This window comes from Sander vitreus, chromosome 6, assembly GCF_031162955.1.
Source record: "Sander vitreus isolate 19-12246 chromosome 6, sanVit1, whole genome shotgun sequence".
NCBI classification, from domain to species: Eukaryota; Metazoa; Chordata; class Actinopteri; order Perciformes; family Percidae; genus Sander; species Sander vitreus.
This window is the reverse complement of record NC_135860.1, coordinates 27,996,592-28,015,244: the sequence shown is the minus strand read 5'-3', so window position 1 is coordinate 28,015,244 and position 18,653 is coordinate 27,996,592. Positions and strand designations below refer to the sequence as shown.

The following is an 18,653-nucleotide window of genomic DNA, read 5'->3' as shown; positions in this document are numbered from 1 at the left end:
GCGTCATATTTGGATGCGCTTGGTCGGGACTATTGGCATCACTTTTTGACGGTCGGGGTTGGGCAGAAGTTTAACTGACATGCGGCACAAGAACGGGACAGTTAGATATAGGAGAAGATCGTGGGTGGGTTTGCAAAATGTACATTTCAGTGACACGCGGGACAATAACAGGACATGAACCCCGGTCTCCTACCTTTGTTGTTTTACTCATCCACCACCCCAACCAACCTCCTTACGCCTATTTTCGTTTTTTAATACTACACCCTACCGTTGTCTCTCTTAATATTACGTCATCTTACAGTGGAGCTGCTGCTCTGCCCAGTGCGTTCCATACAGACACTAAAGGGTGATTTTTGTGTCAGTATCTAACTGAGAGACACTGAGCAAGCGTCAGTATTTGACGAGTTGGGAAAGAGAACGGGTTGGATCCCACACACTTAACATTTTATTTTTACATTTATAGGGATGTATTTTAAGTGCTTATTTAGATACTTTCAATGAGAGCAATAGGGAATTATTGTTCAATTCCAAGACCACAAAGACTGTACAATTATACCCATATGACCACACACAGCTGCAGTTATGAAATCCATCTGACATTTAAATGTGCATCTCCAACAGAATACACCTACTGTTGGTTCACACGTACACATGGCTGTATGAAAGTGGTGCTTTAACGTGGGTTTGAGAGGCAGAGTGATGTCTGCTTGTTGTGTAAGAGTGGAGGAGGATGAGGTGGAGAGGTGCAACTGAGTCTGAAAAGATGGCTGTGACATTTATACCGGTTTCCTGTGTGTGCCCAGCCATGTTTTTGAGGAATATTGATTTTTCTGCTTTCTAGGAATGCACTAAGGTAAAGTGCAAAGGAAAGGTACTTTATTGTCACATACACAAACATGTAGCAGAATTCATTCTCTGCATTTAACCCATCCCTCAAGGAAGCAGTGGGCAGCCATTTACAGCGCCCGGGGACCAACTCCAGATCTGAGCCAGTGCCTTGATCAAGGGCACTGACTGGAGAACCTAGTACATGTTTTTTGATGGTGGGGGAAACCGGAGCACCTGGAGGAAACCCACGCAAACATGGGAAGAACATACAAACTCACCAAAGAAAGGCCGGGAACGACCAGGATTGGAACCCAGAAGCTTCTTGCTGTAAGGCCACAGTGCTAACCAGTCAGCCACCATGCTGCACAGTCGTCATATGATTACACAGTGCAGTGTTAACCAGTTCTTTGAGCCCTCTAGTGTCGCACTAGGAAATGTATGGAAACGGTCGACTAAGTCGCTGCAGCTGTGTGTTCTCTAAAGGAATCTCCAATTTGTGCCCGCCATACAGTCGCACTGGGTGTGGCAATCCCAATGTGGCTTTGTTATGAATATTCCAACAAGTTCTCCTAATTAAATGACGAAATAGCCATTGTCATTACCTTCCAAAACGATCCATATGAATGTTCTCTAAGCACTTCCTAGCAGCAAGACAAATTACCAATGACTGTTGAACAAGACCACCAATGCCAGATGTACAATAATAATAATTATAAGAGACTGTCCTCCCAGACGCTTGTTCATGCAGCAAAATACAGTAGGATCTATATTTACTTTTATAGTGGCGGCGCCCTATTGTGGCTGTAGTTATTATGACGGGAGAAATGCATGAAGCAAGGTGACATATTATAAGAGAACCACATGTCCTGGTAAGGAAGCAGGTTTGGGCACTGGATGGGTCAAACAAACATAGGACTTTCACCCAGGAGACCGGGGTTCAGGTTTTTTTTACTTAAGGAATGTCATGTTCAGCCGATTGCTGTTGTTCTGATTTTAACCCAAATCCGGATCTGTTCTAAACTTAAACTTAATTAGTTTTTGTGCGTAAACATGACTAAGTGTTATGGGATTCAGATAATGTCGGACCCAAATGCAGAGACAGCAGGCAGTGGTGAGCTTGACGATTTAATACAAATAAATCCATACAAACAAAAGGAGTCCTGAATACAGCAGGCAAAAGTAGTCCAAAATGTAGTGGAAGTCAAAAAACAGGAATCACAAGAAACAGGAACACCGAGACAAAGGGGTACTATACTATACTGGACTATAAGTCGCATTTATTTAGAAATTTATTTCACAAAATCCAAGACCAAGAACAGACATTTAATCTGGAAAGGCAAGTTATTAAACTACACAATAGCACACAGAACAAGGGGCTGAATACGGTAGGTGTCCGCTATGTTAACGTAACGTAACTGCACTGTTGACGAGCCTCTCCCAGCAGCACGTTGTTCAAGCACCCATCTGTGGACTCCTTCCTCCAGCTCTGGCCAGCTGGATTTCAGCGCGCGACTAGCTTTCTTTGTTTTCTTCATTGCAGTAAGACTAACCTTTTCGCCAGTCCCAAGTTTCTCTCTCACTCCAAACTTTTGTTCTGCTGCTCGATTACCGTTTTTGGCTGCGTATTTTACTACCTGCAGTCGCCTGCAGTTTCTTTTCTTTCTCAGTTGTCTTTAGGAGCAGCATATAGTTGTCACAAGCCTAGAGCGCCTCTCACGGCTGTAGATGGCATTTTTTCAGCATGAAATAACATTTAAAACATGTTTAATTATATATATTTTGATATATAAGTCACACCTGACTATAAGTCGCGGGACCAGCCAAAGTATGAAAAGAAGTCCGGAAAATACGGTACCATCTCCAACAGAAAACACTGTTCACAAACTGCTCCAAACAGCTCTATTGTAGTCCAGCCTTTACTTCTGTGACGAACGTGTGTCACTTTGTAACAGATGTTATAATGCTTGTCTAGCTTTGCATGGCACTCCCTCATACTCTGCTTCTGACTGGCTAGCAGTGCTTACCTAGCTACTGCGCATGTGCGACTCCCAACAAAGATGGAACAAAAGTGAGATGTCTCACTCTGTAGCTAAAACAGAGAGCTCAACACACAGGGTGAAAAGAGGAGCTGCAGCAATGTGCAGTACAACAAATATATGGTGTTTTCTGAAAATTAAACCACGTAAACTTATTCTGGTACAACCTCTAAATACAATTATGAACCTGAAAATGAGCATAATATGAGCACTTTAAGTTCACATACCTCAAAACTACGGTGCGGTACGTTGTTACTTTCCACCATATGAAAAATAATAATTCAAGTAAGTATTTGCCACAGCATTTATGTTTTACATGCTCTTGTTTAACTTTCCTTCTTGCTGTCAAGTCTGTTATGATGTGCTGTAGCATGCTGCGTCTGCAAAGAGGCGATCAGTCAGTCGGGGGCGCTCCTGTCCAAACACAGCCCTGTGTCCTCTGCACACCAGTGAATGCCTAATGCGCTAACAAAGACAATGACACTCAGGGGGTGCCGGCCATTAATCTACTTAGGCGTTTTGCCGTATGCATTTCCACGATTACAGGGGCAGGTCAAATTCTATTAACCGTGAGATTTGAGGGTTTTCAGCCAGGAGACGGCCAGGCAGATGGCGGGTTACCATTCTAACCACGGGCACAATGAAGACTTGCTTTTATTTGACAAACCTCAAGAGTCTTGCTTCTTGCAGAGTGTCTCACCTGTGTGTGTGTGTGTGTGTGTGTGTGTGTGTGTGTGTGTGTGTGTGTGTATGTTACTCACAGACTCTGTCGTAGCTCTGCTGTATCTCTAGATGTTCCGAGTGACTGAAGATTCTTCTCTAGTGTGACAACTGGAGGAACAATACAAACATTGAGTGTGTACGAGACTCTCTCTCTCACACACACACACACACACACACACACAGGTTTGTGGCACTATCTTTGTGGGGACCCGTCATTGACATAATGCATTCCCTAGCCCCCTTACCCTAACCTTAATCATCACAACTAAATGCCTAACCTTAACCCTTACCCTCACCTAATTCTAACCCTAATCCTAAAACCAAGTCTTAACCCTCAAACAGCCCTTTAAACTTGTGGGGTCCAGCATTTTGGCCCCACAAAGCTGTCGGGACCCCACAAGTATACTGGACTCCCGGTTTTTGGACCCCACGAATATAGTTAAACAAGCCCGCCCACACACACACACACACACACACACACACACACCTGAAAGCCTTCCATTCATTCTATAACCTTACTATGAAACTAGTTTAAGTCACACTTCCACTCAAATCTGACCATGTTTAAAAGAATCTCTCACAACATGCCATCTTTGTAAAGAGGGTGAGATAGGGAAAGATAGAGATAAGGTTTAGAACTTCTGAAGATGTCCTAATCCATCAACAGATATATATATATATCCTGATTTAAACTTAGTACTACTAAAAACATTCAATAATATAAAATAGTTCTAGCGCACCATAACTTTAAACAGAGTACTTCTTCTCATCTTAACCATAGAGCTAATTCTACACCAGCACTTGTACTAATCTTGATCAAAACCATCAACCCAAAACCTAAACCAGATTTAACCCGGATGTAAAGAAATAACTACTTCTAATTAGGCCTGTAACAATTATTACATAATTATCTAACTGTCAATTATTTTACGTAATCGCCATTTCTTTGTTTAACTGCAATCAATTGCTAACATTAGCTAAGGTGCTAAAGGGTGTGACTGTTGATTCTATAAGTATATGGTCAGACTGTTGAGCTAAAGCTATGCTAGTTGTTGGCACTTGACCCTATACACGTTCATAGCAACAGAAATGACAAGGGGGGGGATATAGAGGCGTGGTTAACTTTATAGGCTGTGAACTTGTGTTACTACATTATCTGGGTCACATGACAATGATATATAACCCAAAGATTTATCCTGGAATTCACTCCAAACTTCAATTTGTCTGAAAAAGTAATAACTAAATGAATGTTTTTTTTATTTCTGACACATTTAATTGTACAGCAAAATTTGGAATTATTACAGCTCTACTTCTAATCTCATCCCAAAACCAAAGTTTTAATCCTTTTATGGCAAAATCCAAACCCTAATCTACCTGAACTCTCACCTACTTTCATCCCTAAAGCCAGATCCGAATCTTAGAATAACTTTGAAGAGAGGAAGACCAAGGCCAATATGTCCCTGGAGCACAAGGACAAATGCACGCACGTACACACACACGCACACACACACACACACACAAACACACACACACGCACGCTTGCACAAACACACGCACACACACACAGAGACAGTTTTAGAGATGAGTGATCTTTTTACCATTGGCGTTGATCTGGAAGATATTGGAGGAGGTCTCCTGAAACACATCTTGCAGTTCTGAGGGGCTGACCTGCGTGGCTTTGGAGAAAACATGATATCAGCAAATACTTCTCGGCCCAGTGGAGCATGACACTGAGAGCGGATCACACAGTAATAGCATGTGAGAGAACTGCCTTAGCACTTTCTTTTATCGAAACAGTGGGTTTACATAATTCCAACATGTGTTATGCCTGCATTAATTAGGGCCGTGCAATTCATCAATTATAGATGACAAGCTGAATATTGGTTTGTTTAAAAAAAAAAAGCTATGTTTGCTAAAGACAAAGAGCAGTGGGCTGACGATAGATGGGCTAAGCCAAAATTGCATATTGTTATGATGATAAAACCTGAACATGGCACAGAGAATTATGTTGTATATAATTTGTCTGAAAGGCAAATATCTCTATGTGCTCAGTTGAGATCTGGTGTGTTACCTTTGACTATTGAAACAGGACGATATGTTGATGTAGAGGAGGAAAAACGGATATGTCCCATGTGTTGTTTGAATGATAGAATATAGAAAATGAGTTCCATTTAGTTTTCTACTGTCCTTTTTATTGTGAATGGCGTGACTCTTTGTTAAGCAAGATAAAAGCAGATATTGAATATGGATGATGTTCAAAGACTGAGATGGCTGTTCACATGTCAAACATATAAATTAGCCAGCTATGTTGAGACAGCCTGGGAGAAGAGGCAAAAGCTAAAAGCTATAGATGAGGATTTGTTGTTTCTATATACTATGTGTGCTGTAAGTGTATGTATATGTGTGTGTGTGTATATATATATATATATATATACACACACATACTTGTATTCATGTATTTCTCCGAATGATTTGTATTTGCGACCAGAAGACGTTTGCTAAATAACTTTGTGGTGTCTTGTAATGTGGGATGGGCCAAATGTTTGGCATGACAAATAAATCAAATTCTACTAAACTAAACTAGATTTAGATTTCGGCTCCTAACGATCACAAAAACAATGTAATTGAGAAAAACAATTATTTTTTGCCAATTACATCTTTCAAGTAAGGGCTTATTTTGTCTTGTGTTTTGAATGAAAGAAATAGATTTGTTCACACTTTTTGTTCACAAAATTCAACTCAATTGTTTTCTATTCATGCAATCTCTGGCAAGTGAGGTTTTGATAGTGACAGCATGTAATTTAAGCAACACTGCTGCCTTTATATCCTCTGTGCAGGAAAAACCTGGGCATGAGTTGCACCATTTTATTTGACATCTCAGTCATGGTGACTAGTGCTGCTCATGCAATAAGCCCACATTTACTTCAGACTGAGCTGAAAAGGGGACTTTTATAAAATAAATGTAAAGACTTGAAAGACCTGACACATCTACATGAATTAGTGGTAGGACATAGTATAGTAGAAAAATTGACATTTACAGTAATTGTATTGAAATACTTAGCATTTTTATTACAATGAATACATGTGGAAATTAAATGGACATCAAAGGCTGCCGGAGCCTCTAATGCTGAATGTAACTGCCGTAATTATGATAGAGTAAATGGGGAAAATGGCATGGCACTAAGCCACAGGCTGGCATGAAGAGTGGTGAGTCTACTGTACAAATCATGTGGGCAGCGCCATTTTCCTTTTTCAAACGCACGTCATTGAAAATGACAGGGGGGGTTAATGGCCTCGAGCCATTACTGAACAGGCTGAGATCAACATCACAACCTGTACAAGCTGCACGCACAAGCCATCTCACCCACCCTTTTGTCAAAAACTGCACCCAGAAATTACTGCAATTACCGCAGATTTTTTCTGACATGCCCAACAGTACAGGGGTATAGATAAAATGTAGAGGTTGAAAAAGCTCAAAGGTCTGTATTTGCAGAGAGGTGGATTAAATATTGGCATTAAAAGAGAGACAGTGAAGGCAGAGACAAAGACAGAGCTGGACAATGAAACAGATATTCACCGCGCGGGATGGAGGAAGAACTGTGAGATCTCCAATGTACATCACAAGTCATTAACTCTACTCACCGAGTTATACTGACAAATCGTCCAGGTAATAACATGATTGCATGCAGTCAGTCGAGCAGCATTACAAGATTGTGATACATTTGGAAATGGGTAATTTTTCAACTGGGAGACATCTAGTGCATTTTTAATGTTATCTCAGCACACACACATCTTTAACACACACTTTGTCCACCTTTCATTTAGCGTGATGGATGGATATCCAGTGTGCATGCTACAGCGGAGGTGTCCTGGCACATTACAAGACCAACGTATATTTTTGCATATATGTTCAGTACTAGGGTCCCATACTCCTACTCAGCACAAACCAATGGATATAAAAATATATTCAACACATCACAACACTAAGTCTACCTTTACCATGAAGTAACTGTATCTGTACAGCATGTCTATATGTCTCTGAATATATTGCAGATACTGGGTGAGGGTTAACTGGCAAATTTCATGACAGACCATAATGTCTGGAATGTTAATAATATATACATTTTGTGTGGGTTCAAGCTGTTAGCTACACTTTCTGTGTATGGTTTGGGGCTGCATATGTGTGTGTACTTGCTGCTCTAGAGATGGAGAGTGATGGTGAGTTAATGGCCATCACCGCCGCGAACATAGGAATACAGACGGAGTCGGACTTGGGCGGCTGTACCCCTAAAGAGTCTGGCGGTTCTAGCGTTATAAAGTTGTGAAAAGAATCCTTAAATTTAGCATCTTGCAAAGAAGAAAATGAAGACATACTTCAATAACACATTACGTTACGTTCCATATTTAGTCTAGTATCGATGACGTTTCATTTCTGGGATTGTTAAGGTGCCGCCGGAAATTCCGCTGGATGTCTCTCATTTCAAGAAATATTGTGTGGACTAGCCAGACCTTCCTCCTTAGTGCTTTGGAGATAGGTCCGGCTGTGCTTGACTATTACACATAGGCCTGAAATACACACACACACACATGCACAAACAGGGCCTTATACATGCACTAATGGAGCACCAGTCCACACTCCATCTCAACCCAAGTCCCTACGGACTGAGCTACTGCTGCCCCTAAATGGTATCTGGAGAATATTGTCAATCAGCAAAGTTCCTTTTTTTCAGTCAAATGTGTCTGTACAACCCATTCTCACGCCCAACTCGTAAAATAAGAAAAGCTTATGGATCTAAAAGTTATCATAACTTAAATAATATAGAAGTTTGTAAATTGTGTGCAAGGTTGAAACTACAGGCTAGTAAATGCTCGGTTTTTGGTTCACTTCCTATATTTTGGTCGGATCACATTCTCACCTAAAGTGAACCAAACTTTAGAGCACCTGGAAGTGAACCGAGACCCCTGTTTTTAAGCGGACAAGAGTTCATTTGTTTGGTCCGCATCAGAGTTTAAATGAGCTTTCACATCACCCCAAACAAATCGGACTATCCGACCAAATGCTCCAGAGTTGGTTTTAAACAGACCAAACGAGGTAGGTGTGAAAGCAACCTTAGTGTTGGCTCCGATCCAAAAGTGACACGAAGGTCGCTTACGAGAGTTGCGGAGGTGCTGTGTGGGTCTGGCCTAGGCAGTGTGGAGGTAGTGCTGGGGTCGGGGCTGGAGCCGCCAGATACTCGCCAGAACTGGCTGATGGCTGTCGTTTGCTGGAGACTGTTCACATCAGTTAGATGTTGCTCACTTTTTGCATGAGACTCCAGCGCTCGTACACCCAACATTCCCAGTTTAATTGCTTTCTTGCATAAGAAACAGTAGCCTTCAAATACGTTGTTAGCAACTGGCTTCAACCAAGCCCTAAATTTAGTTTTTCCAGTGCAAAAGTCCTTAAAAGGGCGGAGCGCCTACAAAATAAAACTACCACTGTGCATAGGCACAGCCACATCTCTAGTGATCTCTTGCAGTGCCACGATACTTCCTACTTATGCTTTCCACTCATACCCCCTCTTGCCTTCTTCACAGACTATACAGTCGGAAAACATGAAAGAAAGTTAGTATGTGAAATATCTATGGAAAATGTATCTCGTGAACTGCTGTGCTCGTTTGATAAAAGAGTAGGAGAAAACCAAGTAAATACGTTAAAACCAAACATATTTACTTGCATGAATCTAGTTTATATCCAACTTTAACCAAATATACCATGTTTTACCTTTTATTCTTTTGTTAAATGTGGTGTGCCCAGTTCATGTTATTGTTGCACAATCCTTTCACGAGGGAGTAACATCATTTTCACATTAGAGCCTACAACAAATAATCTGTATTTTTGATTTCATGCTCATTTCACAAACTGCACTGACGCTTTGTTCTCTGGTATGTTGAGGGATCCATAGAGGGTTATTTCCCAACCCGTGTTTGGTAAATGGTTTGGATCGTTTCAGCAGCTTTTAACACTTAAAACATCTCCCTCACATTAACATGTCACTCCGCATCAGCATGCCACTTCAAAGCTCTGCTGATATGCACAGCCTTTACAAAATCACTCTTGGATACATTCTGTCTCTCTGTGGTTTAAGCAATGTGTCTGATACAGTCATAACTCAGATGTTGTCCTATATTATATCCATGCAGAGGCATTTTGGAAATGCTTATGAAGGGTGTAAGAAATGATATGATAAAAATCTTAGGACCGACAGTCAATAGCAGCTCTTTGTGCCCGTACTTAGTAGACATTGCAGGATGCTAAATTCTAATGCCATCATCCTACCAGGCTTAAGCGGGATATACTGTATGGCTCCATGCAGAGCTGTCGTCGTAACCTATGTAAGTGGCCTGAAGTTGTGCGTTGGTGTGTGCGTCCATCTCTTTAAGAGAATAGCAGGGTCAGTTACACTTGGGCAGTTTGTATGTGTGTGTGCGTGGGGAGTGTGATAGAGCGAGTGCGAGAGTGACAGTGATTAGCTTCAGAGCAAGTACCAACTCATGAGGCATAGTGGGAAAAACAAAGTGCTGTGTTTTCTGACAATGGTGGGAAATCTTTAGCAGGAAAAGTTAACCCTCTTCTTGATTTCATGTTGTTTATGGAGACGGAGCACCCGCAAATGAGTCGGGGGGAAATGCAATGCTACCAAGCCACTGCTGAGCTACGTGCGTTGCCACGACGTGTGGTTAAATCTTTTTTTAAAAGGTTCACATCAGACTATGGCGTAGGGTTCGGCATAGGGTCCGTATCTCCACGTACCTACGTACGTATCCACGGCATCCATTTAACGCAGAAGCATACATTGGACTTTACAAATACAATGTATCTCCACGTACCTACGTACGTATCCACAGCGTCCATTTAACGCAGAAGCATAAATTGGACTTAACAAATACAATGTTAACATGCTGATGTTTAGCAGGTATGGGGTTCCCTTTCGGTCGATAACACAACAGCTTGGGGATGAAGAACTTTCTCTGTCAAATGGCCGTCAAAGCCATTAGACTGTTGCAGGCACGGGAAGACCTGCCTTCTCTCCTCAGTCTTTCTGCACTTTACCTAACTTAACCTGACTACAGCAGAACCTGTGCTAGCGATTTAACTGTCTGAAAAGAGGTGAGCTAGCTCCACCCAGGGTGTCACTATCAAGGTTTGTTTCTGCATTGTGCTTGTTAAGCTTTGCTAACTAGCCGCACTCTCTGTCATTTAGCTTAGCTAATATTTGATTGATAGCGCAGGACTCCTAAGGACTCCAGGGTGTCCCCCAGTGTATTGCAAGCCTGGTGGCCTATCAGGCCTAAGTATCTGGGAAATGTTTTTACATTTATTTTTAAGATGTTTTTTAAACCACAGTTACACTTGGGCAGCTCGGTTGGAAACTTAGCCATAGCATAACTTCAAAACTCAAGTTAGCTTTTAGCACTGACTTAATGTAGGGCCCTAAGGATTCTTTGTTAGCTTTTGCAATTCTGTCCATGATACTGTTATTATCACAGACATTATTTGGCTCTACATAAATGCTGCCATCAGTCTGTGACTGGTCCGAGCCGGGCCCCTTGTCAAAAAAGACACTTGCCACCGGGCTTAAAACCTTTTCTGGTGGACACCCTGGACTTAAACTCCTAGATCACCTGGGTACTGTATTTACGGCACAAACTGGCCCAATAACTTTTATGACATCTCAATGACAATTGCAAATGATTCCCCTTCACTTGAGGTCAAGTGAATTATTCATGACACTGTTATACAAGCATTTGACAGTTTGATCAAAATTCATGACACAAGTCCAAATTGTTTCACTTTACTTGAGGTCAAGGAAAAATATCCATAACACAATCATGAAGGTCTCATGACAGCCAATGTAGAAACCAATCACTTATGACAGTTTAATGTAATGTTAACAACTGAAGCTAAAAGGTTTCTTTAAGTTTGATAATTTGATATTTAATTGCTTAATTTCAAGTTGTCATAACACCAACATCGTGAACAGTGTTAACTTTGCGCAGTAATGAAAACAGTCATATAGATTCATAAAGACTCCTTCATGTTCATAAACAGTGTCATGCCATTGTTATGACAGTGTCATGTCAGTTTTATGCACATCCCTTCAAATAAAGTGTTACCAAAATAATCATCATTATTTTGTAAAGATGTATCAAATCAGTTGATTAATGATCAATTTCACTTGATTTTTCAAATCATTTTAATTTCCACTCGTCAGTCAGAATCATGGAAATGCGGAGACAATATTTGCTTTGCTTGATATGTCCTTTATGGGATTACATTTTCATTATTTGTTCTACATACAGTATCGTAGATGTCAAAATAAGAGACTAGTGTCTGAAGGGGAATGAGAGAAAATAAAGTTTTAAGGCAGGGTCTCACTTTGCATATTTCCAGTTGCTAATGATAAACTCCAGTGAGCTGATTGTAGCTAGGTTATGATCACTTTGGCAGTGTGGTTGATTAGCCTTTTCTCCTTTTTAAGCATTGAATAATCAATACCAAGTGCCCCTATTTCTCCAACTGTAATGAGTGTGAGTCCTGAGCATGCCAGGGATAAATTACCATCATGCCTTCACGGAGTAGCTTGTCGATAGCACAAATGTGGTATCTGCAACATGTTCAATTATACTCTCAAATCAGAGAGGGACTTAATCAAGAGCTCCTGTCTCATTATGCCTGAGGTCAGCAGCTGTCTCTATTCAGTGAGGAGGGACAGATTTTACTCTTCCCAAAAATCTGCAATTTAGCCAATGAACAGCTGACTGGGGGAATGAGAACCTGGCCTGATCCCAACAGCCGGCGCTGCAGGTGGAGCTGATGAGGTTTGGTTTTTGTTCTCAGTAGTATTTGACCAATACACATACCCAGTCTGTAAACTAAGCTCCTTTGTAGTAGATCAGAGAAAATTTACAACATTGTATACCTATTTTATTGAAAGTATTTGAACCTTTTCAGTTATTTTCTGGTTAACATCTCTTTTTCAAAGGGATAACACTGACATCACAACCTCAGTTTTGAAAATGATGGCCAAAACAGAAAATCTCTTGCATAGCACAGAGGCGGAGTCTGCAATTCTAGAGAAAGATTGATATTAGAACTCCAGACCCAAACAAATTAGATTAGATTAGATAGACTTGTATTGATCCCAAATTGTGAAATTTCAGTGCTACAGCAGCAACATATCAGACACACAGCACACATACAGAATATACAAGAAATAATCAATAGGATAGAATACAAGAACAACTATTAAAAAATAAAGATAAAAAAAGCAAAGGAAAGACTGTACAAACGTTTAAACAAGTGGCAAAATACACTATATATATATATATATATATATATATAAAAAGATGTACACCTACTTAAATAGTATTTATAAAGATGTAAGTAAAACCTATGTTTGTGTAAGTTGCACTTAGTGCAGTATTGTGATGTATATGAGTCTTATCTCACACTCAGTGATGAAGTGTTATACCACTAGCGATGGATTAGATGGCCGAGCCTATACGAAACAGAACAGAAGTTACGTTCTGTAACTCCAGATTCAGTGAGTATAGGCTTAGCCCTCTAAGCACCGACTTCACTGGCTCGTTTAATGGCTAAAGAAAAAGCTGTTATTTATTTTTTCTAGTTATTGTCGTCTTGTTATTGTTCGGTCTCATCGCCATTTATACGCAGGTGCGCCCAAGGTGAGGCCCACCCGGCCGCCAAAATACTGAACGCCACTGCCAATACAGCTTCAAGAAGGCTGTCACACTGTTGATATACTATAAATGAAGCTATATATTTTGCTTAACTTCAGATGTGAATATACATCAAGTTTCTAATTTCATACATCAGTGATGCCGCAGTACAGAAACTGGTACAGCAACATCATTATGGACAAACAGGGTTATTTTAACCAATGACGGAATCAAGCTTGGAGAACACAGGAAACCACAGGAATGCATAAAAGATTCACCTTGACATCACTGGAAGGAGGCGTGCATACACCCCACCCTCCACACACACACACACACACACACACACACACACACAGTACAGCATCGACCCCACATGCAGCTCTGTCCGTGTTACCGTGTCGCACAAACTTTTTTCTCATTCCTAATGCAAATTTAGACTCTAAATGATAAACAGAAAGAAAGAAATGAAATGGGCCACGTACAGCTAACAATAGATATTTTCACTGACATTTTCTTTTCGGTCTAAACCTGATCCTCGTCATTTTGCTGGCAGGTCAGTGCAATTACTTTTATAATCGTCGTCTTTAATGGATCTAAAAATATTTCTCAAGTGACCTTTCCACAAAACATTTTCTTTTTCTGTAGCTGCATGAGGGTCAAATGAATGAGGGCTTTCATGAGAAAAAGATAAAATATCTTTGATATAATACATTCTTTATACTTCATACTACTCATTCAGGCAAAAGCAGGAGAGCACTTTGTCGCCAAATTTGGATTTATATGGGGTTCGTTCTTTTCGATCTTTACTCATTTTCATCAAGGAGTAGCTCAGTTCAAACAGATTTTTTTCTCACAGGTTTAATGGAACTGAACTTTCATTCCTGGTGCAGATGGCAGCTCAGGATAAACTGACAGAAAGTTAAGAGAAACACGAAGACCAAAGTTGAAATTTCAATTTAAATCTGCTAATTATGCTACAGATCAAGACCCATCAAATTAGATTATACATTTCAATTTAATGATCTAATTGTCACTTACATTTTTGTATTATTGATTTCATCTAATTAAATCTTAAAGACAAGTTTAAAAAAAATAAAGTACCTAATCAAGCTTGCCCGTGATATGTTTGTATCTCAGATTTCAGGGAAGGAGTAAAAAATACTCTTTTTTTACACTTTTGTTTAATATAGTTTTCCTACATGAAAAGTAAAAACTATGCGGAAATGCCAATAAACCAGAGCATGTTTTTCTCCCTGTGTGGACTACCCAGACCTTCCTCCGCAGCGCTGTAGAGGAAGGTACACATACACACACACATACATGCACAAACAGGGCCTTATACATGCACTAATGGAGCACCAGTCCACACTTCTCAACCCAAGTCCCTACGGACTGAACTACTGCTGCCCCTAAATGGTATCTGGAGAATATTGTCAATCAGCAAAGTTCCTTTTTTTTCAGTCAAATGTGCCTCACAACCAGACAGTTTCAGTGTTTATAAGCCAACATTTTGCTGCCTTGCCAAAGTGCCGTTTAAGGCTGTTGCCTAGTCTGCCTTTACGCAACTTTTGTTGCTTTGCTGCTTTGTTGCTGCTTGGTAGCTTGTCAATGTGTTTTTGCTCTCTGTATTGACAGTCAGCTCTACGCTGGAGGTTTCAGGTTTCTTAGCTGTTGTTGTTTCGAAGATTCCCCTCAACGAATAGTGTTTCCCATATTAGACTGCGATTGGTTTATGCATTAGTAAAGTACCTAATCAAGCTTGCCCACGATACGTTTGTAGGCTATCTCAGATTTCAGGGAAGTAGCCTATGTAAAAAAAACTACTGTTATGATTCATATTTTGTTTAATATAGTATTCCTACATAAAAAGTAAAAACTAAACTCTGAACAAGGGACTGGAAACGCATCTACTATATCCCTCAATGACACATGCACATATTCCGGTTTTTGCCCTTTTAAAAGACCTGTTGTTTGAAAGTAGTTGTGTTTCCCCTGTTCTTATGGGCAGGCATCTCTACCACAGTCCTAACGGTCAGCTGGTTGGATTGTGTCCAAGAACCATAGCAAACTGCATTAAAAACACAGATTGAGACGCATATTCCGAATGTGCTGTATACATGTCCAAAGAATGCTTCTAAAACCAGAAAATAATACTGGCATATTCCACATCTTCATTGGAAAATGCTAAATTCGGAAGAAGGCCTCATTCAGAATATCGGAATATGCAGTTTAGATGACCTTTATCAAATTCGCAATATTGCCATATTTGGAATAATAGTGGAATTGGTGTGCATGTAAACATACTCATTGATAAATTCTGGATCTGGCCCTGCCCTGCCCTGTTGGTGTGATGTTGTGCTTGATCTAGGTCGAGAGTCATTCGATGACTACATCTTAGTATCTAAGTTGACCGGTGATGTGAAAGCGCACATCAAGATCGCTAGAAACATCGGAGAGATTCAGCCATGGTCATGCCGGGCAGCCGCCATGGAGCCCGGGCAACTGTTTTGCAGAGCCCCGCCGCAACATAGAGCCCGGGCAGCCCGTTGGTGAAGCTCCACATGCAGGCAGCCAGCTTGCTTCTAGTGCTTAACTTAGACACTAACGTTAGGCATCTGACTGTACACTCCAGAGACCTGGGCTACGATGCACATATATTGTTTAATATCTCCTTTCATTCATTTGCTTGTGTTTGGTCTTTTGTTAAGTTCCAATTCATTGAGCATTCTTTGCCACTGTGAAAATGTTTTTCTTTCAGCAGAATTTCTAATTCTGACTGAATCCCCTAATGTAAGTGAATGTACGGATGCACAGACAATGACATGCATAACTGTATTCATTAAAACTTTGCACTTTCAAGTGCTATTTTTTGTTTCTTGTTATATGCACCATGCAGTGAATTCATGATAAAAAAAAGAAGTGAAATAGATTTTTTTGTAACACTTAATCAAACATCCCACTGTAATTCCATGAATATGTTTTGATTACCTTTGCATATAGAAATTCAAGAAACGACCTGCATAGAAAAGCTGTGTGCTTCCGTTTTCTTCTAATCCAATAAAATGGCGCAACTCTATGTTGTAGAATATTGATGACAGGTGTTTTCCAGAGACAGGTATTCTCTAAGTTGAATAAAAACATTCATTATAGATTTCCAGGAATCCACACTTGCTTGCGTTTACGGTGAGTAACAGAAGGTTAGATTTACACTGCCAGATAACAATTGAACAATTTTACAATCAAAATCCACCAAAGATCAGATTTACAAAGCATGACGTGTGCTGCCACCTAGTGGTATTGATAGTTTCCAGAGCCATTCAGAGAGAAGGTGCAGAGGGCACAGTGAAGCCAAAGTCGATAAAAGTGCTCATATAAAGCTGGACTTGAGATCAATGGTGTCTCCAGTTGGTCCATTAATCCGTCCGTGGCAGTCTCACACATGTCCCACTTTGGCTGCTTATTTCCCATCAGCAGTGCATGGAGCTGCAGAAGCAAGCACTCATCACAGCCCTGTCACACCCAGTCCACCATTTTGCTTCATTCAAGCTTAATAAGCAGGGCTATGTCTTAATGGAGCTCCTCACAGGGAACTAATGTGGAACATCATGGGTCAGGTCCTACACCGTGCAGTCTGCCGTCTGCTCAGAGAACCAAGTGGGACTCCTTAAAGGAACACGCCGACTTATTGGGACTTTAGCTTATTCACCGTATCCCCCAGAGTATAAGTCCATACATACCCTTCTCATCTCTGTGTGTGTCGTAACTCTGTCTGGCGCCACCCACCGCTAGCCTAGTTTAGCCCAGATCCTGGAGGTAACCGGCTCCACCTAGCCTACTGCTCCCAATAAGAACAGAAAGCAAAGCACTGCTACTTCTGCTACTTGGGCAGAGTGATTTGCTCGCAGCACCTGAGAAGCCCCGTGGTGAGGAGCAGAGAGTAACAACGGTGCTTTTCAGGTGTTGCGCTAATCACTCCGCCCAAGTAGCAGCGCTTCGCCTTCTGAGAATATAGTTCCCAGTTTGTATACGGTTAGAAGATGGCTGTGTCTCATGTGACCTTATTTGTACACGCTGTGACTATACAAATCCCAACATGTAAATAGGAAAATGTTGGCGTTATTTTGTCACTTATTGTGAGCTGTAGGCTAGTTGGAGCCAGTTACCTCCAGGATCTGTGCTAAGCTAGGCTAGCGGTGGGGGCGTCAGACAGAGTTACGACACGCACGGAGATGAGTCTCAATAAGTTGGCGTGTTCCTTTAAACTGTGAAGGTGAGGGAGGGATGGGATGCTGTTGTCAAGTAGGGCTGAAACTGGTGCTGGGCATTAGTAGTTATTAACTAGTCTTAAATTTTGGATATCGTACTATCGTGATATGAACCAAGTGTTGTCTTTTCCTGGTTTTAAAGGCTGCATTACAGTAAAGTGATTTGATTTTTTGAACTTATCAGACTGTTCTATTATTTGCCTTTACCCACTTAGTCATTATATTCACATTACTGATGATTAGCATCATCACAGCCCCGTCACACCCAGTCCACTGTCTTGCTTCATTCAAGATTAATAAGCAGGGCTATGTCTTAACGGGGCTCCTCACAGGGAACTAATATGGACACATCATGGGTCAGGTCCTACCCCGTGCACTCTGCCGTCTGCTCAGAGAACCAGGTGGGACTCAAGGTAATGTTATCATTTAGACCTGGTGTTGTCCTCGGGTCAAACTTGACCTGTTTTCAAAGTTTTGAATATCAGAAATATGGGTTTCTTTCAACCAAATTGCCCAAAAATAACATGGAAGTCTGTTGTATGGAAGCAATACAACATTTAAAAAAGAATTATGATTATTTCCATAAAATTTGGGGTGTTTTATTCAGTTTTATAGCATTTACAAAAATGTTTGAATGGTTTCAAAACAGTATCCTGAGTAAACTTTGACAGTCTGTGATCCACACAACATCCTCAAATCTTAACTAATAGTCAAAATTATTTAGAATTTCTACTTTTTTTTAAAACTTAAAAAAAAAAAAATCGTTTAAAAAAGTGTCAAAAGCAAAAAATCAACAACTTCATGGTCGATGGGAAAACAACACAAGGGTTAAAGCTGCAGTAAGCAATTCTGCGCAAAGATTGTTGATTTTTGAACTCAACTGCCAAACAAAACCAACTCATTCTCACAACTTACAACACTTACTGTTTTAAAAAAACGCAACACATTTTACTGTTGAGTTTCAGAACATCTACTTCATGCTCCAAAAAACCCTTGGAGTAAAGTTTAGTGATTTGCGATATTAGGCTATATAAATAAAATTGACTTGTCAAGCTAGGGGGGAATTTTTGGATTTGAA

General features: G+C 40.6%; 1 protein-coding gene across 1 annotated transcript in view; it reads right to left on the bottom strand.

Annotated features, from left to right (window-relative positions):
- Window positions 1-18,653, bottom strand: part of tsnare1 (T-SNARE Domain Containing 1) — a 196,696-nt gene that overhangs the window by 123,918 nt on the left and 54,125 nt on the right. The window contains exons 3-4 of the mRNA XM_078251935.1: window positions 5,186-5,263; window positions 3,626-3,695 (exon numbers count right to left, since the gene is read on the bottom strand). Coding sequence (XP_078108061.1) covers window positions 3,626-3,695; window positions 5,186-5,263 — 148 coding nt within the window. The remainder of the gene's footprint in view (window positions 1-3,625; window positions 3,696-5,185; window positions 5,264-18,653) is intronic.